Here is a 26,779-nt window from a genome sequence, read left to right on the forward strand (position 1 = left end):
AGTGACCGTGGAGGATTCCTGCCTCATGCGGCTCTGCCAGCCGGGAGACACCGACCATGTAATCCGGACACAGGGGGTAATATACAGGAATAAGGCCCCATCCCTGGGAGACACCGACCATGTAATCCGGACACAGGGGGTAATATACAGGAATAAGGCCCCATCCCTGCCAGCCGGGAGACACCGACCATGTAATCCGGACACAGGGGGTAATATACAGGAATAAGGCCCCATCCCTGGGAGACACCGACCATGTCATCCGGACACAGGGGGGTAATATACAGGAATAAGGCCCCATCCCTGATGGGGGGCACTATACTGGGGGGGGGCACTATAGGGATGTATGCTGCCAGCTGTTATACTATAGGGGGCACTATAGGGGTGTATGCTGCCAGCTGTTATACTATAGGGGGCACTATAGGGGTGTATGCTGCCAGCTGTTATACTGGGGGGGCACTATAGGGGTGTATGCTGCCAGCTGTTATACTATAGGGGGCACTATAGGGGTGTATGCTGCCAGCTGTTATACTATAGGGGGCACTATAGGGGTGTATGCTGCCAGCTGTTATACTGGGGGGGCACTATAGGGGTGTATGCTGCCAGCTGTTATACTATAGGGGGCACTATAGGGGTGTATGCTGCCAGCTGTTATACTATAGGGGGCACTATAGGGGTGTATGCTGCCAGCTGTTATACTATAGGGGGCACTATAGGGGTGTATGCTGCCAGCTGTTATACTATAGGGGGCACTATAGGGGTGTATGCTGCCAGCTGTTATACTGGGGGGGGGGCACTATAGGGGTGTGTGCTGCCAGCTGTTATACTATAGGGGGCACTATAGGGGTGTATGCTGCCAGCTGTTATACTATAGGGGGCACTATAGGGGTGTATGCTGCCAGCTGTTATACTGGGGGGGCACTATAGGGGTGTATGCTGCCAGCTGTTATACTGGGGGGGGCACTATAGGGGTGTATTCTGCCAGCTGTTATACTGGGGGGGCACTATAGGGGTGTATGCTGCCAGCTGTTATTCTGGGGGGGGCACTATAGGGGTGTATGCTGCCAGCTGTTATACTATAGGGGGCGCTATAGGGGTGTATGCTGCCAGCTGTTATACTGGGGGGGGGGGGCACTATAGGGGTGTATGCTGCCAGCTGTTATACTATAGGGGGCACTATAGGGGTGTATGCTGCCAGCTGTTATACTATAGGGGGCACTACAGGGGTGTATGCTGCCAGCTGTTATACTGGGGGGCACTATAGGGATGTATGCTGCCAGCTGTTATACTAGGGGGGCACTATAGGGGTGTATGCTGCCAGCTGTTATACTATAGGGGGCACTATAGGGGTGTATGCTGCCAGCTGTTATACTATAGGGGGCACTACAGGGGTGTATGCTGCCAGCTGTTATACTGGGGGGCACTATAGGGGTGTATGCTGCCAGCTGTTATACTATAGGGGGCACTATAGGGGTGTATGCTGCCAGCTGTTATACTATAGGGGGCACTATAGGGGTGTATGCTGCCAGCTGTTATACTGGGGGGGGGGGCTCTATAGGGATGTATGCTGCCAGCTGTTATACTAGGGGGGCACTATAGGGGTGTATGCTGCCAGCTGTTATACTATAGGGGGCACTATAGGGGTGTATGCTGCCAGCTGTTATACTATGGGGGCGCTATAGGGGTGTATGCTGCCAGCTGTTATAATATAGGGGGCACTATAGGGGTGTATGCTGCCAGCTGTTATACTATAGGGGGCACTATAGGGGTGTATGCTGCCAGCTGTTATACTATAGGGGGCACTATAGGGGTGTATGCTGCCAGCTGTTATACTATAGGGGGCACTATAGGGGTGTATGCTGCCAGCTGTTATACTATAGGGGGCTCTATAGGGGTGTATGCTGCCAGCTGTTATACTATAGGGGGCGCTATAGGGGTGTATGCTGCCAGCTGTTATACTATAGGGGGCGCTATAGGGGTGTATGCTGCCAGCTGTTATACTGGGGGGGCACTATAGGGGTGTATGCTGCCGAGCCTGTTATACTATAGGGGGCACTACAGGGGTGTATGCTGCCAGCTGTTATACTATAGGGGGCACTATAGGGGTGTATGCTGCCAGCCTGTTATACTAAGGGGGCACTATAGGGGTGTATGCTGGCCAGCTGTTATACTGGGGGGGCACTATAGGGGTGTATGCTGCCAGCTGTTATACTATAGGGGGCACTATAGGGGTATATGCTGCCAGCTGTTATACTATAGGGGGCACTATAGGGGTGTATGCTGCCAGCTGTTATACTATAGGGGGCACTATGGGGGTGTATGCTGCCAGCTGTTATACTATAGGGGGCACTATAGGGGTGTATGCTGCCAGCTGTTATACTGGGGGGGCACTATAGGGGTGTATGCTGCCAGCTGTTATACTATGGGGGGCACTATAGGGGTGTATGCTGCCAGCTGTTATACTGGGGGGGGGGGGCACTATAGGGGTGTATGCTGCCAGCTGTTATACTATAGGGGGCACTATAGGGGTGTATGCTGCCAGCTGTGTATAACTATAGGGGCACTCATAGGGGTGTATGCTGCCAGCTGTTATACTATAGGGGGCACTATAGGGGTGTATGCTGCCAGCTGTTATACTATAGGGGGCACTATAGGGGTGTATGCTGCCAGCTGTTATACTGGGGGGGCACTATAGGGGTGTATGCTGCCAGCTGTTATACTATAGGGGTGTATGCTGCCAGCTGTTATACTGGGGGGGCACTATAGGGGTGTATGCTGCCAGCTGTTATACTATAGGGGGCACTATAGGGGTGTATGCTGCCAGCTGTTATACTATAGGGGCACTATAGGGGTGTATGCTGCCAGCTGTTATACTGGGTGGCACTATAGGGATGTATGCTGCCAGCTGTTATACTGGGGGGGCACTATAGGGGTGTATGCTGCCAGCTGTTTATACTATAGGGGGCACTATAGGGGTGTATGCTGCCAGCTGTTATACTATAGGGGGCACTATAGGGGTGTAATGCTGCCAGCTGTTATACTATAGGGGGCACTATAGGGGGTATGCTGCCAGCTGTTATACTATAGGGGGCACTATAGGGGTGTATGCTGCCAGCTGTTATACTGGGGGGGCACTATAGGGGTGTATGCTGCCAGCTGTTATACTATAGGGGACACTATAGGGGTGTATACTGCCAGCTGTTATACTATAGGGGGCACTATAGGGGTGTATGCTGCCAGCTGTTATACTGGGGGGGCACTATAGGGGTGTATGCTGCCAGCTGTTATACTATAGGGGGCACTATAGGGGTGTTATGCTGCCAGCTGTTATACTATAGGGGGCACTATAGGGGTGTATGCTGCCAGCTGTTATACTGGGGGGGGGGGCAACTATAGGGGTTGTATGCTGACCAGCTGTTATACTATAGGGGACACTATAGGGGTGTATGCTGCCAGCGGTTAACTATAGGGGCACTATAGGGGTGTATGCTGCCAGCTGTATACTATAGGGGGCACTATAGGGGTGTATGCTGCCAGCTGTTATACTATAGGGGACACTATAGGGGTGTATACTGCCAGCTGTTATACTATAGGGGGCACTATAGGGGTGTATGCTGCCAGCTGTTATACTGGGGGGGGCACTATAGGGGTGTATGCTGCCAGCTGTTATACTGGGGGGGGCACTATAGGGGTGTATGCTGCCAGCTGTTATACTATGGGGGGCACTATAGGGATATATGGAGAACATAATATAGGATGTGTAATGTATATATGTACCCCCCCCCCCTCCCCCATATAATAATATACTGTATCCTGGCCATTGTTCTTTAGGTGTATCCCGGGTGTCACATGTAAGCAAACATAGCCCCCCCCCCCCCCTCGCACACACTACCTGCCGGACCGCATACCGTATATACTATATACCTGTGACTGGTAATTATTCTGTAGCCATTCCCCGGGGCGCTATGAGCCCCCCCCCCATATATTACATGATAGGACCCTGAGATACCGCGTATTGATCCCCGTCATCTGATCCTTATTGATCTGGGGATTTATACCGAGATTTGGGGTCAGGAAGGGATATTCCCCTGGCCAGGGGTGACCCCTTCTCTGGGTGATGGGGGGGTGTATGATGTGTGATCATAGTATATAGATACAGGTGCACAGAGTATATATCATAGCCCCCCAGCATGTGAGGAGTATATAGCAGCAGCATGTGAGGAGTATACAGCAGCAGCATGTGAGTAGTATACATCAGCAGCATGTGAGGAGTATACAGCAGCAGCATGTGAGGAGTATACAGCAGCAGCATGTGAGGAGTATACAGCAGCAGCATGTGAGGAGTATACAGCAGCAGCATGTGAGGAGTATACAGCAGCAGCATGTGAGGAGTATACAGCAGTAGCATGTGAGTAGTATACAGCAGTAGCATGTGAGTAGTATACGGCAGTAGCATGTGAGGAGTATACGGCAGTAGCATGTGAGGAGTATACAGCAGCAGCATGTGAGGAGTATACAGCAGCAGCATGTGAGTAGTATACAGCAGCAGCATGTGAGGAGTATACAGCAGCAGCATGTGAGTAGTATACGGCAGTAGCATGTGAGGAGTATACGGCAGTAGCATGTGAGGAGTATACAGCAGCAGCATGTGAGGAGTATACAGCAGCAGCATGTGAGGAGTATACAGCAGCAGCAGCATGTGAGGAGTATACAGCAGCAGCATGTGAGGAGTATACAGCAGTAGCATGTGAGTAGTATACAGCAGTAGCATGTGAGTAGTATACGGCAGTAGCATGTGAGGAGTATACGGCAGTAGCATGTGAGGAGTATACGGCAGTAGCATGTGAGTAGTATACATCAGCAGCATGTGAGGAGTATACAGCAGCAGCATGTGAGGAGTATACAGCAGCAGCATGTGAGGAGTATACAGCAGCAGCATGTGAGTAGTATACAGCAGCATGTGAGTAGTATACAGCAGTAGCATGTGAGGAGTATACAGCAGTAGCATGTGAGGAGTATACAGCAGTAGCATGTGAGGAGTATACAGCAGCAGCATGTGAGGAGTATACAGCAGCAGCATGTGAGGAGTATACAGCAGCATGTGAGGAGTATACAGCAGCAGCATGTGAGGAGTATACAGCAGCAGCATGTGAGGAGTATACAGCAGTAGCATGTGAGTAGTATACAGCAGTAGCATGTGAGTAGTATACGGCAGTAGCATGTGAGGAGTATACGGCAGTAGCATGTGAGGAGTATACGGCAGTAGCATGTGAGTAGTATACATCAGCAGCATGTGAGGAGTATACATCAGCAGCATGTGAGGAGTATACAGCAGCAGCATGTAAGGAGTATACAGCAGCAGCATGTGAGGAGTATACAGCAGCAGCATGTGAGGAGTATACAGCAGCAGCATGTGAGGAGTATACAGCAGCAGCATGTGAGGAGTATACGGCAGCAGCATGTGAGGAGTATACGGCAGCAGCATGTGAGGAGTATACGGCAGCAGCATGTGAGGAGTATACGGCAGCAGCATGTGAGGAGTATACGGCAGCAGCATGTGAGGAGTATACGGCAGCAGCATGTGAGTAGTATACGGCAGCAGCATGTGAGGAGTATACGGCAGTAGCATGTGAGGAGTATACGGCAGTAGCATGTGAGGAGTATACGGCAGTAGCATGTGAGGAGTATACGGCAGTAGCATGTGAGTAGTATACATCAGCAGCATGTGAGGAGTATACAGCAGCAGCATGTGAGGAGTATACAGCAGCAGCATGTGAGGAGTATACAGCAGCAGCATGTGAGTAGTATACAGCAGCAGCATGTGAGTAGTATACAGCAGCAGCATGTGAGTAGTATACAGCAGCAGCATGTGAGGAGTATACAGCAGTAGCATGTGAGGAGTATACAGCAGTAGCATGTGAGGAGTATACAGCAGTAGCATGTGAGGAGTATACGGCAGCATGTGAGGAGTATACAGTAGCAGCATGTGAGGAGTATACAGCAGCAGCATGTAAGGAGTATACAGCAGCAGCATGTGAGGAGTATACAGCAGCAGCATGTGAGGAGTATACAGCAGCATGTGAGGAGTATACAGCAGCAGCATGTAAGGAGTATACAGCAGCAGCATGTGAGGAGTATACAGCAGCAGCATGTGAGTAGTATACAGCAGTAGCATGTGAGGAGTATACAGCAGTAGCATGTGAGGAGTATACAGCAGCAGCATGTGAGGAGTATACGGCAGCATGTGAGGAGTATACGGCAGCATGTGAGGAGTATACAGCAGTAGCATGTGAGGAGTATACGGCAGCATGTGAGGAGTATACAGCAGTAGCATGTGAGGAGTATACAGCAGTAGCATGTGAGGAGTATACAGCAGCAGCATGTGAGGAGTATACAGCAGCAGCATGTGAGTAGTATACAGCAGCAGCATGTGAGTAGTATACAGCAGCATGTGAGTAGTATACAGCAGCATGTGAGGAGTATATGGCAGAGTGATTGCACCAGTTCCTGCTTCCCTTACAGGCTGCCAGTATACTCTGCTACATGTGGAGGTCATATGTCTCCTGCCCAGCACATGGTGGGTGTAGAGCACCGTGTATACCGCCTGTAGTGAGACGTGTATACCGCCTGTAGTGAGACGTGCAGCACAGCGTATACCGCCTGTAGTGAGAAATGCAGCACCGTGTATACCGCCTGTAGTGAGAAATGCAGCACCGTGTATACCGCCTGTAGTGAGACGTGCAGCACCCCGTATACCGCCTGTGAGACGTGCAGCACCCCGTATACCGCCTGTAGTGAGCCGTGTATACCGCCTGTAGTGAGACGTCTATACCGCCTGTAGTGAGCCGTGCAGCACCGTGTATACCGCCTGTAGTGAGACGTGTATACCGCCTGTAGTGAGACGTGCAGCATTGCGTATACCGCCTGTAGTGAGACGTGTATACCGCCTGTAGTGAGACATGTATACCGCCTGTAGTGAGACGTGCAGCACCGTGTATACCGCCTGTAGTGAGCCGTGTATACCGCCTGTAGTGAGCCGTGCAGAAGCGTGTATACCGCCTGTAGTGAGCCGTGTATACCGCCTGTAGTGAGACGTGCAGCACTGTGTATATCGCCTGTAGTGAGACGTGCAGCACCCCGTATACCGCCTGTAGTGAGACGTGCAGCACCCCGTATACCGCCTGTAGTGAGACGTGCAGCACCCCGTATACCGCCTGTAGTGAGACGTGCAGCACCCCGTATATCGCCTGTAGTGAGAAATGCAGCACCGTTTATACCGCCTGTAGTGAGGCATGCAGCACCGTGTATACCGCCTGTAGTGAGGCATGCAGCACCGTGTATACCGCCTGTAGTGAGGCATGCAGCACCGTGTATACCGCCTGTAGTGAGGCATGCAGCACCGTGTATACCGCCTATAGTGAGGCATGCAGCACCGTGTATACCGCCTGTAGTGAGACATGCAGCACCGTGTATATCGCCTGTAGTGAGACGTGCAGCACCCCGTATACCGCCTGTAGTGAGCTGTGTATACCGCCTGTAGTGAGCCGTGCAGCACCGTGTATACCGCCTGTAGTGAGCCGTGTATACCGCCTGTAGTGAGCCGTGCAGCACTGCTGAGCTCCCTGTATAGGACGGCCCCATTGTTTCCTTTCCATCACACATACTACATCCTCTGTTCTGTGATATACTGTATACTACATAGGGGGAGATTTACCACACATGGTGTAAAGTGACACTGGCTCAGTCACCCCCGGCAACCAATCAGATTCCACCTTCTATTCCTCAGACTGTTTGGAAAATGAAAGGTGGAATCTGATTGGTTGCCGAAGGCAAGGACAGTAGAGAGGACACTGTATGTATGTGTATATATATATATATATATATGTATATATAGTGTTATACAGGTTACATTGCACATGCTGTAGTAAAGGTGACCTTATATACATGGTGTATAGTGGAGGATAGACTGTGTGTGTGTATATATTATATATATATATATATATCTGACGCCTGTGTATAGTGTAGCTGATGCCGGTGTACTGTGTGCGGTTTCTCTGTAGCTGATGCCGGTGTACTGTGTGCGGTTTCTCTGTAGCTGATGCCGGTGTACTGTGTGCGGTTTCTCTGTAGCTGATGCCGGTGTACTGTGTGCGGTTTCTCTGTAGCTGATGCCTTTGTACTGTGTGCGGTTTCTCTGTAGCTGATGCCGGTGTACTGTGTGCGGTTTCTCTGTAGCTGATGCCGGTGTACTGTGTGCGGTTTCTCTGTAGCTGATGCCGGTGTATTGTGTGCGGTTTTTGTGTGACAGCTGCGGTTTCTTACCTCCATGCCGCCCGTGTGACTGCGGATCCCGGACACGTTGCAGTCGGGAGAATGTGAGTGATGTGAGCAGCCGCCTCTGCCGGGGATGACATCAGCACCGGGGGTGTGATCTATACAGAGCCCGGGGCCCGGGGGAGGAGTGCCCCTACCGAGCCTGGCACAGAGGAGGAGGAAGAGTGCCCCCTACCGAGCCTGGCACAGAGGAGGAGGAAGAGTGCCCCCTACCGAGCCTGGCACAGAGGAGGAGGAAGAGTGCCCCCTACCGAGCCTGGCACAGAGGAGGAGGAAGAGTGCCCCCTACCGAGCCTGGCACAGAGGAGGAAGAAGAGTGCCCCCTACCGAGCTGGCACAGAGGAGGAAGAAAGTGCCCCCTACGAGCCTGGCACAGAGGAGGAAGAAGAGTGCCCCCTACCGAGCCTGGCACAGAGGAGGAGTGCCCCCTACCGAGCCTGGCACAGAGGAGGAAGAGTGCCCCCCCTACGAGCCGAGCAACAGAGGAGGAGGAAGAGTGCCCCCTACCGAGCCTGGCACAGAGGAGGAAGAGTGCCCCCTACCGAGCCTGGCACAGAGGAGGAAGAGTGCCCCTACCGAGCCTGGCACAGAGGAGGAGGAAGAGTGCCCCCTACCGAGCCTGGCACAGAGGAAGAGTGCCCCCTACCGAGCCTGGCACAGAGGAGGAGGAAGAGTGCCCCTACCGAGCCTGGCACAGAGGAGGAAGAGTGCCCCTACCGAGCCTGGCACAGAGGAGGAAGAGTGCCCCCTACCGAGCCTGGCACAGAGGAAGAGTGCCCCCTACCGAGCCTGGCACAGAGGAGGAAGAGTGCCCCCTACCGAGCCTGGCACAGAGGAGGAAGAGTGCCCCCTACCGAGCCTGGCACAGAGGAGGAGGAAGAGTGCCCCCTACCGAGCCTGGCACAGAGGAGGAGGAAGAGTGCCCCTACCGAGCCTGGCACAGAGGAGGAGGAAGAGTGCCCCTACCGAGCCTGGCACCGAGGAGGAGGAAGAGTGCCCCCTACCGAGCCTGGCACCGAGGAGGAGGAAGAGTGCCCCCTACCGAGCCTGGCACAGAGGAAGAGGAGGAAGAGTGCCCCCTACCGAGCCTGGCACAGAGGAGGAGGAAGAGTGCCCCTACCGAGCCTGGGCACAGAGGAGGAGGAAGAGTGCCCCTACCGAGCCTTGGCAACCGAGGAGGAGGAAGAGTGCCCCCCTACCGAGCCTGGCACAGAGGAGGAGGAAGAGTTGCCCCCTACCGAGCCTGGCACAGAGGAAGAGGAGGAAGAGTGCCCCCTACGAGCCTGGCACAGAGGAAGAGGAGGAAGAGTGCCCCTACCGAGCCTGGCACAGAGGAGGAAGAGTGCCCCCTACCGAGCCTGGCACAGAGGAAGAGGAGGAAAGAGTGCCCCCTACGAGCCTGGCACAGAGGAGGAGGAAGAGTGCCCCCTACCGCAGCCTGGCACAGAGGAAGAGGAGGAAGAGTGCCCCCTACCGAGCCTGGCACAGAAGGAGGAAGAGTGCCCCCTACCGAGCCTGGCACAGAGAAGAGGATGAAGAGTGCCCCCTACCGAGCCCTGGCACAGAGGAGGAGGAAGAGTGCCCCCTACCGAGCCTGGCACAGAGGAGAAGAGTGCCCCCTACCGAGCCTGGCACAGAGGAAGAGAGGAAGAGGCCCCCTACGAGCCTGGCACGAGAGGAGGAGGAAGAGTGCCCCCCCTACCGAGCCCTGGCACAGAGGAAGAGGAGGAAGAGTGCCCCCTACCGAGCCTGGCACAGAGGAAGAGGAGGAAGAGTGCCCCCTACCGAGCCTGGCACAGAGGAAGAGGAGGAAGAGTGCCCCCTACCGAGCCTGGCACAGAGGAGGAGGAAGAGTGCCCCCTACCGAGCCTGGCACAGAGGAAGAGGAGGAAGAGTGCCCCCTACCGAGCCTGGCACAGAGGAGGAGGAAGAGTGCCCCCTACCGAGCCTGGCACGGAGGAGGAGGAGGAAGAGTGCCCCCTACCGAGCCTGGCACGGAGGAGGAGGAGGAAGAGTGCCCCCTACCGAGCCTGGCACAGAGGAAGAGGAAGAGTGCCCCCTACCGAGCCTGGCACAGAGGAGGAGGAAGAGTGCCCCTACCGAGCCTGGCACAGAGGAGGAAGAGTGCCCCTACCGAGCCTGGCACAGAGGAAGAGGAAGAGTGCCCCCTACCGAGCCTGGCACAGAGGAGGAGGAAGAGTGCCCCTACCGAGCCTGGCACAGAGGAGGAAGAGTGCCCCTACCGAGCCTGGCACAGAGGAGGAAGAGTGCCCCCTACCGAGCCTGGCACAGAGGAAGAGTGCCCCCTACCGAGCCTGGCACAGAGGAGGAGGAAGAGTGCCCCCTACCGAGCCTGGCACAGAGGAGGAGGAAGAGTGCCCCCTACCGAGCCTGGCACAGAGGAGGAGGAAGAGTGCCCCCTACCGAGCCTGGCACAGAGGAGGAAGAAGAGTGCCCCCTACCGAGCCTGGCGCAGAGGAGGAGGAAGAGTGCCCCCTACCGAGCCTGGCGCAGAGGAGGAGGAAGAGTGCCCCCTACCGAGCCTGGCACAGAGGAGGAGGAAGAGTGCCTCCTACCGAGCCTGGCACAGAGGAGGAGGAAGAGTGCCCCCTACCGAGCCTGGCACAGAGGAGGAAGAGTGCCCCCTACCGAGCCTGGCACAGAGGAGGAGGAAGAGTGCCCCCTACCGAGCCTGGCACAGAGGAGGAGGAAGAGTGCCCCCTACCGAGCCTGGCACAGAGGAGGAGGAAGAGTGCCCCCTACCGAGCCTGGCACAGAGGAGAAAGAGTGCCCCCTACCGAGCCTGGCACAGAGGAGGAGGAAGAGTGCCCCCTACCGAGCCTGGCACAGAGGAAGAGTGCCCCCTACCGAGCCTGGCACAGAGGAGGAGGAAGAGTGCCCCTACCGAGCCTGGCACAGAGGAGGAAGAGTGCCCCTACCAAGCCTGGCACAGAGGAGGAAGAGTGCCCCCTACCGAGCCTGGCACAGAGGAAGAGTGCCCCCTACCGAGCCTGGCACAGAGGAGGAGGAAGAGTGCCCCTACCGAGCCTGGCGCAGAGGAGGAGGAAGAGTGCCCCCTACCGAGCCTGGCACAGAGGAGGAAGAGTGCCCCCTACCGAGCCTGGCACAGAGGAAGAGTGCCCCCTACCGAGCCTGGCACAGAGGAAGAGTGCCCCCTACCGAGCCTGGCACAGAGGAGGAGGAAGAGTGCCCCCTACCGAGCCTGGCGCAGAGGAGGAGGAAGAGTGCCCCCTACCGAGCCTGGCACGGAGGAGGAGGAGGAAGAGTGCCCCCTACCGAGCCTGGCACAGAGGAAGAGTGCCCCCTACCGAGCCTGGCACGGAGGAGGAGGAAGAGTGCCCCCTGCCGAGCCTGGCACGGAGGAGGAGGAGGAAGAGTGCCCCCTGCCGAGCCTGGCACGGAGGAGGAGGAGGAAGAGTGCCCCCTGCCGAGCCTGGCACGGAGGAGGAGGAGGAAGAGTGCCCCCTACCGAGCCTGGCACAGAGGAAGAGTGCCCCCTACCGAGCCTGGCACAGAGGAAGAGTGCCCCCTACCGAGCCTGGCACAGAGGAGGAAGAGTGCCCCCTACCGAGCCTGGCACAGAGGAGGAGGAAGAGTGCCCCTACCGAGCCTGGCGCAGAGGAGGAGTGCCCCCTACCGAGCCTGGCGCAGAGGAGGAGTGCCCCCTACCGAGCCTGGCACAGAGGAAGAGTGCCCCTACCGAGCCTGGCACCGAGGAGGAGGAAGAGTGCCCCCTACCGAGCCTGGCACAGGGGAAGAGTGCCCCCTACCGAGCCTGGCACAGAGGAAGAGTGCCCCTACCGAGCCTGGCACCGAGGAGGAGGAAGAGTGCCCCCTACCGAGCCTGGCACAGAGGAAGAGTGCCCCCTACCGAGCCTGGCACAGAGGAAGAGTGCCCCCTACCGAGCCTGGCACAGAGGAAGAGTGCCCCTACCGAGCCTGGCACAGAGGAAGAGTGCCCCCTACCGAGCCTGGCACAGAGGAGGAGGAAGAGTGCCCCCTACCGAGCCTGGCACAGAGGAAGAGTGCCCCCTACCGAGCCTGGCACCGAGGAGGAGGAAGAGTGCCCCCTACCGAGCCTGGCACCGAGGAGGAGGAAGAGTGCCCCCTACCGAGCCTGGCACCGAGGAGGAGGAAGAGTGCCCCCTACCGAGCCTGGCACAGAGGAGGAGGAAGAGTGCCCCCTACCGAGCCTGGCGCAGAGGAGGAGGAAGAGTGCCCCCTACCGAGCCTGGCACCGAGGAGGAGGAAGAGTGCCCCCTACCGAGCCTGGCACCGAGGAGGAGGAAGAGTGCCCCCTACCGAGCCTGGCACCGAGGAGGAGGAAGAGTGCCCCCTACCGAGCCTGGCACAGAGGAGGAGGAAGAGTGCCCCCTACCGAGCCTGGCACAGAGGAGGAGGAAGAGTGCCCCCTACCGAGCCTGGCGCAGAGGAGGAGGAAGAGTGCCCCCTACCGAGCCTGGCACCGAGGAGGAGGAAGAGTGCCCCCTACCGAGCCTGGCACCGAGGAGGAGGAAGAGTGCCCCCTACCGAGCCCGGCACAGAGGAGGAGGAAGAGTGCCCCCTACCGAGCCTGGCACAGAGGAGGAAGAAGAGTGCCCCCTACCGAGCATGGCACAGAGGAGGAAGAAGAGTGCCCCCTACCGAGCCTGGCACAGAGGAGGAGGAAGAGTGCCCCCTACCGAGCCTGGCACAGAGTAGGAAGAGTGCCCTCTACCGAGCCTGGCGCAGAGGAGGAGGAAGAGTGCCCCCTACCGAGCCTGGCACAGAGGAGGAAGAAGAGTGCCCCCTACCGAGCCTGGCACAGAGGAAGAGTGCCCCCTACCGAGCCTGGCACAGAGGAAGAGTGCCCCCTACCGAGCCTGGCACACAGGAGGAGGAAGAGTGCCCCTACCGAGCCTGGCACGGAGGAGGAGGAGGAAGAGTGCCCCCTACCGAGCCTGGCACGGAGGAGGAGGAGGAAGAGTGCCCCCTACCGAGCCTGGCACAGAGGAAGAGTGCCCCCTACCGAGCCTGGCACGGAGGAGGAGGAAGAGTGCCCCCTGCCGAGCCTGGCACGGAGGAGGAGGAGGAAGAGTGCCCCCTGCCGAGCCTGGCACGGAGGAGGAGGAGGAAGAGTGCCCCCTGCCGAGCCTGGCACGGAGGAGGAGGAGGAAGAGTGCCCCCTACCGAGCCTGGCACAGAGGAAGAGTGCCCCCTACCGAGCCTGGCACAGAGGAGGAAGAGTGCCCCCTACCGAGCCTGGCACAGAGGAAGAGTGCCCCCTACCGAGCCTGGCACAGAGGAGGAAGAGTGCCCCCTACCGAGCCTGGCACAGAGGAGGAGGAAGAGTGCCCCTACCGAGCCTGGCGCAGAGGAGGAGTGCCCCCTACCGAGCCTGGCGCAGAGGAGGAGTGCCCCCTACCGAGCCTGGCACAGAGGAAGAGTGCCCCTACCGAGCCTGGCACCGAGGAGGAGGAAGAGTGCCCCCTACCGAGCCTGGCACAGGGGAAGAGTGCCCCCTACCGAGCCTGGCACAGAGGAAGAGTGCCCCTACCGAGCCTGGCACCGAGGAGGAGGAAGAGTGCCCCCTACCGAGCCTGGCACAGAGGAAGAGTGCCCCCTACCGAGCCTGGCACAGAGGAGGAGGAAGAGTGCCCCCTACCGAGCCTGGCACAGAGGAAGAGTGCCCCCTTCCGAGCCTGGCACAGAGGAAGAGTGCCCCCTACCGAGCCTGGCGCAGAGGAGGAGTGCCCCCTACCGAGCCTGGCGCAGAGGAGGAGTGCCCCCTACCGAGCCTGGCACAGAGGAAGAGTGCCCCTACCGAGCCTGGCACCGAGGAGGAAGAGTGCCCCCTACCGAGCCTGGCACAGGGGAAGAGTGCCCCCTACCGAGCCTGGCACAGAGGAAGAGTGCCCCTACCGAGCCTGGCACCGAGGAGGAGGAAGAGTGCCCCCTACCGAGCCTGGCACAGAGGAAGAGTGCCCCCTACCGAGCCTGGCACAGAGGAAGAGTGCCCCTACCGAGCCTGGCACAGAGGAAGAGTGCCCCCTACCGAGCCTGGCACAGAGGAGGATGGAAGAGTGGCCCCCTACCGAGCCTGGCACAGAGGAAGAGTGCCCCCTACGAGCCTGGCACCGAGGAGGAGAAGAGTGCCCCCTACCGAGCCTGGCACCGAGGAGGAGGAAGAGTGTCCCCCTACCGAGCCCTGGCACCGAGGAGGAGGAAGAGTGCCCCCTACCGAGCCTGGCACCGAGGAGGAGGAAGAGTGACCCCCTACCGAGCCCTGGCGCAGAGGAGGAGGAAGAGTGCCCCTACGAGCCTGGCACCGAGGAGGAGGAAGAGTGCCCCCTACCCGAGCTGGCACCGAGGAGGAGGAAGAGTGCCCCCTACCGAGCCTGGCACAGAGGAGGAGGAAGAGTGCCCCCTACCGAGTCTGGCACAGAGGAGGAGGAAGAGTGCCCCCTACCGAGCCTGGCACCGAGGAGGAGGAAGAGTGCCCCCTACCGAGCCTGGCACCGAGGAGGAGGAAGATTGTGCCCCTACCGAGCCCGGCACAGAGGAGGAGGAAGAGGTGCCCCCTACCGAGGGCCTGGCACATGAGGAGGAAGAAGAGTGCCCCCTACCGAGCCTGGCACATAGGAGGAAGAAGAGTCGCCCCCCTACCGAGCCTGGCCCCAGAGGAGGGAGGAAGAGTGCCCCCTACCGAGCCTGGCACAGAGGAGGAGAAGAGTGCCCCCTACCGAGCCTGGCACAGAGGAGGGAAGAGTGCCCCCTACCGAAGCCTGGCACAGAGGAGGAAGAAGAGGGCCCCCTACCGAGCCTGGCACAGAGGAGGAGTGCCCCCTAACCGAGCCTGGCACAAGAGTGAGGAAGAGTGCCCCCTACCGAGCCCTGGTACAGAGTAAGAGTGCCCCTACCGAGCCTGGCACAGGAGGAAGAGTGCCCCCTCCCGAGCCTGGCACAGAGGAGGAGGAAGAGTGCCCCCTACCGAGCCTGGCACAGAGGAGGAGGAAGAGTGCCCCCTACCGAGCCTGGCACAGAGGAGGAGGAAGAGTGCCCCCTACCGAGCCTGGCACCGAGGAGGAGGAAGAGTGCCCCCTACCGAGCCTGGCACCGAGGAGGAGGAAGAGTGCCCCCTACCGAGCCTGGCACCGAGGAGGAGGAAGAGTGCCCCCTACCGAGCCTGGCACCGAGGAGGAGGAAGAGTGCCCCCTACCGAGCCTGGCACCGAGGAGGAGGAAGAGTGCCCCCTACCGAGCCTGGCACCGAGGAGGAGGAAGAGTGCCCCCTACCGAGCCTGGCACCGAGGAGGAGGAAGAGTGCCCCCTACCGAGCCTGGCACAGAGGAGGAGGAAGAGTGCCCCCTACCGAGCCTGGCACAGAGGAGGAGGAAGAGTGCCCCCTACCGAGCCTGGCACAGAGGAGGAAGAAGAGTGCCCCCTACCGAGCCTGGCACAGAGGAGGAAGAAGAGTGCCCCCTACCGAGCCTGGCACAGAGGAGGAAGAGTGCCCCCTACCGAGCCTGGCACAGAGGAGGAAGAGTGCCCCCTACCGAGCCTGGCACAGAGGAGGAGGAAGAGTGCCCCCTACCGAGCCTGGCACAGAGGAGGAGGAAGAGTGCCCCCTACCGAGCCTGCACAGAGGAGGAAGAAGAGTGCCCCCTACGAGCCTGGCACAGAGGAGGAGTGCCCCCTACCGAGCCTGGCACAGAGGAGGAAGAGTGCCCTACCGAGCCTGGCACAGAGGAGGAAGAAGAGTGCCCCCTACCGAGCCTGGCACCGAGGAGGAGGAAGAGTGCCCCTACCGAGCCTGGCACCGAGGAGGAGGAAGAGTGCCCCCTACCGAGCCTGGCACCGAGGAGGAGGAAGAGTGCCCCCTACCGAGCCTGGCACCGAGGAGGAGGAAGAGTGCCCCCTACCGAGCCTGGCACCGAGGAGGAGGAAGAGTGCCCCCTACCGAGCCTGGCACAGAGGAGGAAGAAGAGTGCCCCCTACCGAGCCTGGCACAGAGGAGGAAGAAGAGTGCCCCCTACCGAGCCTGGCACAGAGGAGGAAGAAGAGTGCCCCCTACCGAGCCTGGCACAGAGGAGGAAGAGTGCCCCCTACCGAGCCTGGCACAGAGGAGGAGGAAGAGTGCCCCCTACCGAGCCTGGCACAGAGGAGGAGGAAGAGTGCCCCCTACCGAGCCTGGCACAGAGGAGGAAGAAGAGTGCCCCCTACCGAGCCTGGCACAGAGGAGGAGTGCCCCCTACCGAGCCTGGCACAGAGGAGGAAGAGTGCCCCTACCGAGCCTGGCACAGAGGAGGAAGAAGAGTGCCCCCTACCGAGCCTGGCACCGAGGAGGAGGAAGAGTGCCCCCTACCGAGCCTGGCACCGAGGAGGAGGAAGAGTGCCCCCTACCGAGCCTGGCACAGAGGAGGAAGAAGAGTGCCCCCTACCGAGCCTGGCACCGAGGAGGAGGAAGAGTGCCCCCTACCGAGCCTGGCACCGAGGAGGAAGAAGAGTGCCCCCTACCGAGCCTGGCACAGAGGAGGAGGAAGAGTGCCCCCTACCGAGCCTGGCACAGAGGAGGAGGAAGAGTGCCCCCTACCGAGCCTGGCACAGAGGAGGAAGAAGAGTGCCCCCTACCGAGCCTGGCACAGAGGAGGAAGAAGAGTGCCCCCTACCGAGCCTGGCACAGAGGAGGAAGAGTGCCCCCTACCGAGCCTGGCACAGAGGAGGAAGAGTGCCCCCTACCGAGCCTGGCACAGAGGAGGAGGAAGAGTGCCCCCTACCGAGCCTGGCACAGAGGAGGAAGAAGAGTGCCCCCTACCGAGCCTGGCACAGAGGAGGAGTGCCCCCTACCGAGCCTGGCACAGAGGAGGAAGAGTGCCCCTACCGAGCCTGGCACAGAGGAGGAAGAGTGCCCCCTACCGAGCCTGGCACGGAGGAGGAGGAGGAAGAGTGCCCCCTACCGAGCCTGGCACGGAGGAGGAGGAGGAAGAGTGCCCCTACCGAGCCTGGCACGGAGGAGGAGGAGGAAGAGTGCCCCCTACCGAGCCTGGCACGGAGGAGGAGGAGGAAGAGTGCCCCCTACCGAGCCTGGCACGGAGGAGGAGGAGGAAGAGTGCCCCCTACCGAGCCTGGCACAGAGGAGGAGGAAGAGTGCCCCCTACCGAGCCTGGCACAGAGGAGGAGGAAGAGTGCCCCCTACCGAGCCTGGCACAGAGGAGGAGGAAGAGTGCCCCCTACCGAGCCTGGCACGGAGGATACCGCCCTGTACTGACTGACCTGGCACTGACGATACCGCCCTGTACTGACTGACCTGGCACTGAGGATACCGCCCTGTACTGACTGACCTGGCACTGAGGATACCGCCCTGTACTGACTGACCTGGCACTGACTATACCGCCCTGTACTGACTGACCTGGCACTGACTATACCGCCCTGTACTGACTGACCTGGCACTGACTATACCGCCCTGTACTGACTGACCTGGCACTGACTATACCGCCCTATGCTGGTAGTGCTTCTGTGCACATGAGTTGTAACACCACACGCAGCCTGAGGACAGAAGTGGCGCTGGTTTTCAGTCTTTCAGAGTCCTGAGATGATGGGACCTGGTGATATCTGCCCCCTCCTCCCCCAGAGGGTTCCGCTGGGTGTAGTAGTCCTGCAGCCTCTTCTTGCACAGTCTGTGGCCGCACCCTCCATCCACAGGAAACTCAATGTGCCAAGAATCCTCAGAATTACTCCATGGCCCCAACCTCGCCTGAACCCGCCGGGGGCATCACACACAGAGCACGCTGCCATACAGACACACAGAGCACGCTGCCATACAGACACACAGAGCACGCTGCCATACAGACACACACACAGAGCACGCTGCCATACAGACACACAGAGCACGCTGCCATACAGACACACAGAGCACGCTGCCATACAGACACACACACAGAGCACGCTGCCATACAGACACACAGAGCACGCTGCCATACAGACACACAGAGCACGCTGCCATACCGACACACAGAGCACGCTGCCATACAGACACACAGAGCACGCTGCCATACAGACACACAGAGCACGCTGCCATACAGACACACAGAGCACGCTGCCATACAGACACACAGAGCACGCTGCCATACAGACACACCGAGCACGCTGCCATACTGACACACCGAGCACGCTGCCATACAGACACACCGAGCACGCTGCCATACAGACACACAGAGCACGCTGCCATACAGACACACCGAGCACGCTGCCATACAGACACACAGAGCACGCTGCCATACAGACACACAGAGCACGCTGCCATACAGACACACACACCGAGCACGCTGCCATACAGACACACAGAGCACGCTGCCATACAGACACACAGAGCACGCTGCCATACAGACACACAGAGCACGCTGCCATACCGACACACAGAGCACGCTGCCATACCGACACACACACCGAGCACGCTGCCATACAGACACACAGAGCACGCTGCCATACAGACACACAGAGCACGCTGCCATACCGACACACAGAGCACGCTGCCATACCGACACACAGAGCACGCTGCCATACAGACACACAGAGCACGCTGCCATACAGACACAGAGCACGCTGCCATACCGACACACACACACAGAGCACGCTGCCATACAGACACACACACAGAGCATGCTGCCATACAGACACACAGAGCACGCTGCCCTACAGACAGACACACAGAGCACGCTGCCCTACAGACAGACACACAGAGCACGCTGCCCTACAGACAGACACACAGAGCACGCTGCCCTACAGACAGACACACAGAGCACGCTGCCCTACAGACAGACACACAGAGCACGCTGCCCTACAGACAGACACACAGAGCACGCTGCCCTACAGACACACACACAGAGCACGCTGCCATACCGACACACACACAGAGCACGCTGCCCTACAGACACACACACAGAGCACGCTGCCCTACAGACACACACAGAGCACGCTGCCCTACAGTCACACACACAGAGCACGCTGCCCTACAGTCACACACACAGAGCACGCTGCCATACAGTCACACACACAGAGCACGCTGCCATACAGTCACACACAGAGCACGCTGCCCTACAGACACACACAGAGCACGCTGCCCTACAGACACACACAGAGCACGCTGCCCTACAGACACACACAGAGCACGCTGCCATACACTCACACCGCTTCAGTGCTTGCTCCCAAACACTCATACAGTGCACGCTATCATAGTGACACACAACACGCTCCCATACAGTCACACAGCCCCAGTGCACGCTCCCATACAGTCACACAATGCACGCTCCCATACAGTCACACAGTGCACGCTGCCATACAGTCACACAGTGCACGCTCCCATACAGTCACACAGTGCACGCTCCCATACAGTCACACAGTGCACGCTCCCATACAGTCACACAGTGCACGCTGCCATACAGTCACACAGTGCACGCTCCCATACAGTCACACAGTGCACGCTGCCATACAGTCACACAGTGCACGCTCCCATACAGTCACACAGTGCACGCTCCCATACAGTCACACAGTGCACGCTCCCATACAGTCACACATCCCAGTGCACGCTCTCATACAGTCACACAGCCCAGTGCACGCTCCCATACAGTCACACAGTGCCCGCTCTCATACAGTCACACAGTGCACGTTCTCATACAGTCACACAGTGCACGTTCTCATACAGTCACACAGTGCACGCTCCCATACAGTCACACAGCCCAGTGCACGCTCCCATACAGTCACACAGCCCAGTGCACGCTCTCATACAGTCACACAGCCCAGTGCACGCTCTCATACAGTCACACAGCCCAGTGCACGCTCTCATACAGTCACACAGCCCAGTGCACGCTCCCATACAGTCACACAGCCCAGTGCACGCTCTCATACAGTCACACAGTGCACGCTCCCATACAGTCACACAGTGCACGCTCCCATACAGTCACGCAGTGCACGCTCTCATACAGTCACACAGTGCACGCTCCCATACAGTCACACAGTGCACGCTCCCATACAGTCACACAGTGCACGCTCCCATACAGTCACACAGTGCACGCTCCCATACAGTCACACAGTGCACGCTCCCATACAGTCACACAGCCCAGTGCACGCTCTCATACAGTCACACAGCCCAGTGCACGCTCCCATACAGTCACACAGCCCAGTGCACGCTCCCATACAGTCACACAGCCCAGTGCACGCTCCCATACAGTCACACAGCCCAGTGCACGCTCTCATACAGTCACACAGCCCAGTGCACGCTCCCATACAGTCACACAGCCCAGTGCACGCTCCCATACAGTCACACAGCCCAGTGCACGCTCTCATACAGTCACACAGCCCAGTGCACGCTCCCATACAGTCACACAGTGCACGCTCCCATACAGTCACACAGTGCCCGCTCTCATACAGTCACACAGTGCACGCTCCCATACAGTCACACAGTGCCCGCTCTCATACAGTCACACAGTGCACGCTCCCATACAGACACGCACGCTCCCATACAGTCACACACACAGCGCAGGCTCCTATACAGTCACACACACAGTGCACGCTCCCATACAGTCACACACGCAGAGCACGCTCCCATACAGTCACACACGCAGCGCACGCTCCCATACAGTCACACACACAGCGCAGGCTCCCATACAGTCACACACACAGTGCACGCTCCCATACACACTCACTGCCTTATTATTCTGACTGATACATTGTAACAAACCATCAGCACAGGTGAGATGTACGCAGAGCATTGTTCACACTGGATACATTGTCATTAAATAAAACCAATCCTGTGTGTAACCTCTCTGGGAGTCAGTACAGTGGGAAGGTGACCAGGACAGAGTTCACATTGGGGCAGATAGCAGCGCAGTATTCGTGTTTATTCGCCGCAGGTGAGTGGTCAGCGACTGGTCAGCGCCAGGACGGGCCTCTCTCCTCCTCTCATAGCTTCATGGGAATTGTTATTGAGAAGGTGCGATGCAGTCAAGGTCCCCATGGCTGTGTACACAAATAGTCAGGGGAGGCGAGCACATAGCACACCTTCCACCCCGCCCCTCCGAGTCAACAGAGCCGCAGCCAGCGCGCCAGACCCTGAAGGACAAAGCGTCTGATCATCACCTGGACCTGATAGAAACATCACTGAGTGACAGAGCATAGAACAGCGCCACCTGGTGGCCAATCGTGTGGACTGCACCTCATAGATTAAGGGCCCTATTCCACCGGTCAGATTATCGTTAAATCGTTCGAATCTAAACGATATTCGTTCGGTTGAAATGCAGTTAACGATTATCGACCGAACGAGAAATCGTTGATCGCTTTATAAGACCTGGACCTATTTTTATCGTTGCTCGTTCGCAAATCGTTCGCATTGAATAAGACAACGTTCGGTGGTTTGCAATAGATACGAACGCAATGAAAAACGATCGCAATTACGATCTTTTGCAATAGCGGACGTTTGAGATCGTTAATCGTTAACGATTATGCAAACGATAATCGTCCGGTGGAATAGGGCACTAAGGGGTACTCCCCCATTATCAAGCCTATGAAACAGCAGGGACGGCCATCTTTCTTTATATTAAAGGGGAACTCCAGCAAATATTCTTTCAAATCAAGTGGTGTCAGAAAATTATATAGATTTGTAAATTAATTCTATATCTCCAGTCTTCCAGTACTTATGAGCTGCTGCATGTCCAGCAGGAAGTGGTGTATTCTCTCCGGTCTTCCAGTACTTATGAGCTGCTGCATGTCCAGCAGGAAGTGGTGTATTCTCTCCGGTCTTCCAGTACTTATCAGCTGCTGCATGTCCTGCAGGAAGTGGTGTATTCTCTCCAGTCTGACACAGTGCTCTCTGCTGCCACCTCTGTCCCTGTCAGGAACTGTCCAGAGCAGGAGAGGTTTTCTATGGGGATTTGCTGCTGCTCTGGACAGTTCCTGACATGGACAGATGTGGCAGCAGAGAGCAATGTGTCATACTGGAGTGAATACACCACTTCCTGCAGGACATACAGCAGCTAATAAGTACTGGAAGACTGGAGATTAAAAAATAGAGGTGTTACAAATCTGTATAACTTTCTGACTCTAATTGATTAGAAAGAAGGACTATTCGCTGGAGTTCCCCTTTAGAATAAAGAAAGATGGCCGCCATTGTGGTTTTATGGGGTTAATAACATGTGCCCATAGTCCAGGAGCCCCCCGCAGTCCCAGCCCCCCGCTCCCAGCACAGCTGCCTCATTCACTGGAGATTTCCCAGTTTATTGTCCGCTAAGCCTGGGCATCACATGGAGGTTGTAAGCTGCCAGCGGATTAGACCACGCCCCCATTACTGAGGACACGACCCGCCATGGAGGTATCCGATCCGTGTATCTCATCACACCGCACAGTCACATCCCACTGCTTCTTATTGTATCTGAATTAGGACATGATGCAGTCACTAGAGGGCGCTGTAATATAGAGGCGTCTCCATTTACATCCTGCTGCAAAATAGAACACAAATCCTCATCTTGACTGACTGATGGGGGTCATGTGATGCTCCGCCGGGTGATGGTAGTCCTGGCGGTTGTACAGCATAGCCGGTGGTGGTAGTGTGGTGATGCCAGTGCTAGTCCAGCACACAGGTGTGATGTCGGTACCTGCTTTGTGTATGGCCAGTTTGTACTGGTCCCTAAACGGTCGGTGACCTGCCGGGCTGTGATGGTCCCCTGGGAGTAGAGTAGAAGAGTTTGTCAGAGGAGTCCCTACCCAATGTAGCAATGTACTCTGCCGGAACATGAAGAAATATACTGTATAGTGAAATACTTTACTTGTAGTTGTGTATAGACTATAGTCTGACCACCCTCTGCACTACAGTATTAAGTGACCCGTCCTAATAGGGTGATACAAGCCCCAGCCATGCTTATCTGGGCATAGCTAAGTGTCCGAGGGTGTCCCAGTTACCTGCACTGTGAGATAGGATACGTAGACCTGTACTGTAGCTTTGTCCTATCCAGGCTAGTTCCATTTGTGTAGACGTGTTCTTAGCATGGGTTAGGGCGTTCCTTGACTCCTCTTACTTTAATGTGCTCCAGTGTCTCCTCCTACAGGGGCCTTAGTGAACTTCCCTGTGAGTGGTCGGGATGAGTGTGTGCAGGAGAAAGGAGACAAGAGATAGGATAGAAGTAGAGAGCACCTCCTATTGGTCAAAAGTAACACATGGTACACACAAAACATTAACCCATGACCTTCCTCAGCTGTGCAATACATAGGAATACAAAAGACTGACATCTAGTGGGAAAACTTCAGGGTACTTCATCACCACCTATACCCTGAAAGAGGAAGCTTTTTGAGAGGTGCACAGGAGAGGCAAAAACACAGGATATACAGGGGGCGGGTCTGTGACTCCCTCTCTATACACAGGATATACAGGGGGCGGGGCTGTGACTCCCTCTCTATACACAGGATATACAGGGGGCGGGGCTGTGACTACCTCTATACACATGATATACAGGGGGCGGGGCTGTGACTACCTCTCTATACACAGGATATACAGGGGGCGGGGCTGTGACTACCTCTCTATACACAGGCTATACAGGGGGCGGGGCTGACTACCTCTATACACAGGATATGCAGGGGGCGGGGCTGTGACTCCCTCTCTATACACAGGATATACAGGGGGCGGGGCTGTGACTCCCTCTCTATACACAGGATATACAGGGGGCGGGGCTGTGACTACCTCTATGCACATAATATACAGGGGGCGGGGCTGTGACTCCCTCTCTATACACAGGATATACAGGGGGCGGGGCTGTGACTACCTCTCTATACACAGGATATACAGGGGGCGGGTCTGTGATTCCCTCTCTATACACAGGATATACAGGGGGCGGGGCTGTGACTACCTCTCTATACACAGGATATACAGGGGGCGGGGCTGTGACTACCTCTCTATACACAGGATATACAGGGGGCGGGGCTGTGATTCCCTCTCTATACACAGGATATACAGGGGGCGGGGCTGTGACTACCTCTCTATACACAGGATATACAAGGGGCGGGGCTGTGCCTACCTCTCTATACACAGGATATACAGGGGGCGGGGATATACAGGGGGTGGGGCTGTGACTACCTCTCTATACACAGGATATACAGGGGGCGGGGCTGACTACCTCTATACACAGGATATGCAGGGGGCGGGGCTGTGACTCCCTCTCTATACACAGGATATACAGGGGGCGGGGCTGTGACTACCTCTCCATACACAGGATATACAGGGGGCGGGGCTGTGACTACCTCTATACACAGGATATATAGGGGGCGGGGAGGATTCTCATACATGTGCGGAGTTATTACATATGAAGATGATGAATGTGCTTCCTATATGAGGATCCCACCTGGGGGGTTAGGCACGTTCCTTCTTTCTTAAAGGCGCAGTACACGTGTCTGCAGGTAATGAAATGTAGGACAGGTATATACAATCTATTACTCTCTGGTATCAGGCAGGCTATACAGACAGTTATGCTGCGTTTACACAGAGAGATTTATCTGACAGATTTATGAAGCCAAAGCCAGGAATGGATTTGAAAAGGGGATAGATCCCAGTCTTTCCTTTATGACCTGCTCTCTGTTTATAGTCTGTTCCTGGCTTTGGCTTTAAAGATCTGTCAGATAAATCTGTCTGTGTAAACGCACCCTTACTAAGGCTGGGTTCACACTATGTATATTTGAGGCAGTATTAGGTCCTCATGTCAGGTCCTCATAGCAACCAAAACCAGGAGTGGATTGAAAACACAGAAAGGCTCTGTTCACAGAATGGAGCCTATGACACGGGCGGAGACGCGAGCGGCGGAGTACACGGTGGAGTTTCCGTCACTTTTCAGCAGTGTGCACTTACCCCCCACTCTGTCTCTCTCCTGTAGTGCTGCTGCTGGCTGTGTGTTGCAGTACCACTGGGTGGCCACAGGAGGGCAGTGTGTGAGCAGTCCTCTGCTGGGGGAGGAGGCAGCTGCTCTATATTATGGGATGATGGGAGTTGGGATCTGGTTCCCTGAATGGGGGAAGATACTAAATCTCCAGATCTGGCCAAACCCGGCCAAACCCCATCAGAGATTACAGGTCTGTGCAGCATCCCCCCCACTGCTATCAGTGTATAATATAGGTATAATGTGTTAGTACCCCCCCCCCCCCGCTATCAGTGTATAATATAGGTATAATGTGTTAGTACCCCCCCCCCCATCTGTGTATAATATAGGTATAATGTGTTAGTACCTCCCCACCGCTATTAGTGTATAATGTGTTACTACCCCCCCCCATCCGTGTATAATATAGGTATAATGTGTTAGTACCCCCCCCATCCGTGTAAAATATAGGTATAATGTGTTAGTACCCCCCCCATCAGTGTATAATATAGGTATAATGTGTTAGTACCCCCCCCCCCCCCCCGCTATCAGTGTATAATATAGGTATAATGTGTTAGTACCTCCCCACCGCTATTAGTGTATAATATAGGTATAATGTGTTAGTACCCCCCCCCATCCGTGTATAATATAGGTATAATGTGTTAGTACCCCCCCCATCCGTGTATAATATAGGTATAATGTGTTAGTACCCCCCCCCCCATCCGTGTATAATATAGGTATAATGTGTTAGTACCCCCCCCATCCGTGTATAATATAGGTATAATGTGTTAGTACCCCCCCCCATCCGTGTATAATATAGGTATAATGTGTTAGTACCCCCCCCCATCCGTGTATAATATAGGTATAATGTGTTAGTACCCCCTCATCAGTGTATAATATAGGTATAATGTGCTAGTACCCCCCCCCCCCCACCGCTATCAGTGTATAATATAGGTATAATGTGTTAGTACCCCCCCCATCTGTGTATAATATAGGTATAATGTGTTAGTACCCCCCCCTGCTATCAGTGTATAATATAGGTATAATGTGTTAGTACCCCCCATCAGTGTATAATATAGGTATAATGTGTTAGTACCCCCCCCCATCCGTGTATAATATAGGTATAATGTGTTAGTACCCCCCCTGCTATCAGTGTATAATATAGGTATAATGTGTTAGTACCCCCCCATCAGTGTATAATATAGGTATAATGTGCTAGTACCCCCCCATCAGTGTATAATATAGGTATAATGTGCTAGTACCCCCCCCCACCGCTATCAGTGTATAATATAGGTATAATGTGTAAGTACCCCCCCCCCCCACCGCTATCAGTGTATAATATAGGTATAATGTGTAAGTACCCCCCCCCCACCGCTATCAGTGTATAATATAGGTATAATGTGTTAGTACCCCCTATCAGCGTATAATATAGGTATAATGTGTTAGTACCCCCCCCACCGCTATCAGTGTATAATATAGGTATAATGTGTTACTACCCCCCCCCCACACTACTATCAGTGTATAATATAGGTATAATGTGTTAGCACCCCCCCCCCACCGCTA

The 26,779-nt window shown here is 56.3% G+C and overlaps 1 protein-coding gene across 1 annotated transcript in view; it reads right to left on the bottom strand.

Moving 5' to 3' along the window:
* The window catches only part of BCAT1 (branched chain amino acid transaminase 1), a 66,437-nt gene extending 58,005 nt beyond the window's left edge, over window positions 1–8,432 (bottom strand). Inside the window, exon 1 of the mRNA XM_069963930.1 lies at window positions 8,320–8,432. Within this exon, the coding sequence (XP_069820031.1) occupies window positions 8,320–8,325 (6 nt within the window). The 5' untranslated portion in view covers window positions 8,326–8,432. The remainder of the gene's footprint in view (window positions 1–8,319) is intronic.
* Window positions 8,433–26,779: the final 18,347 nt, after the last annotated feature.

The sequence above is a fragment of the Dendropsophus ebraccatus genome, chromosome 1 (genome assembly GCF_027789765.1).
Source record: "Dendropsophus ebraccatus isolate aDenEbr1 chromosome 1, aDenEbr1.pat, whole genome shotgun sequence".
In the NCBI taxonomy this organism is placed as follows: domain Eukaryota; kingdom Metazoa; phylum Chordata; class Amphibia; order Anura; family Hylidae; genus Dendropsophus; species Dendropsophus ebraccatus.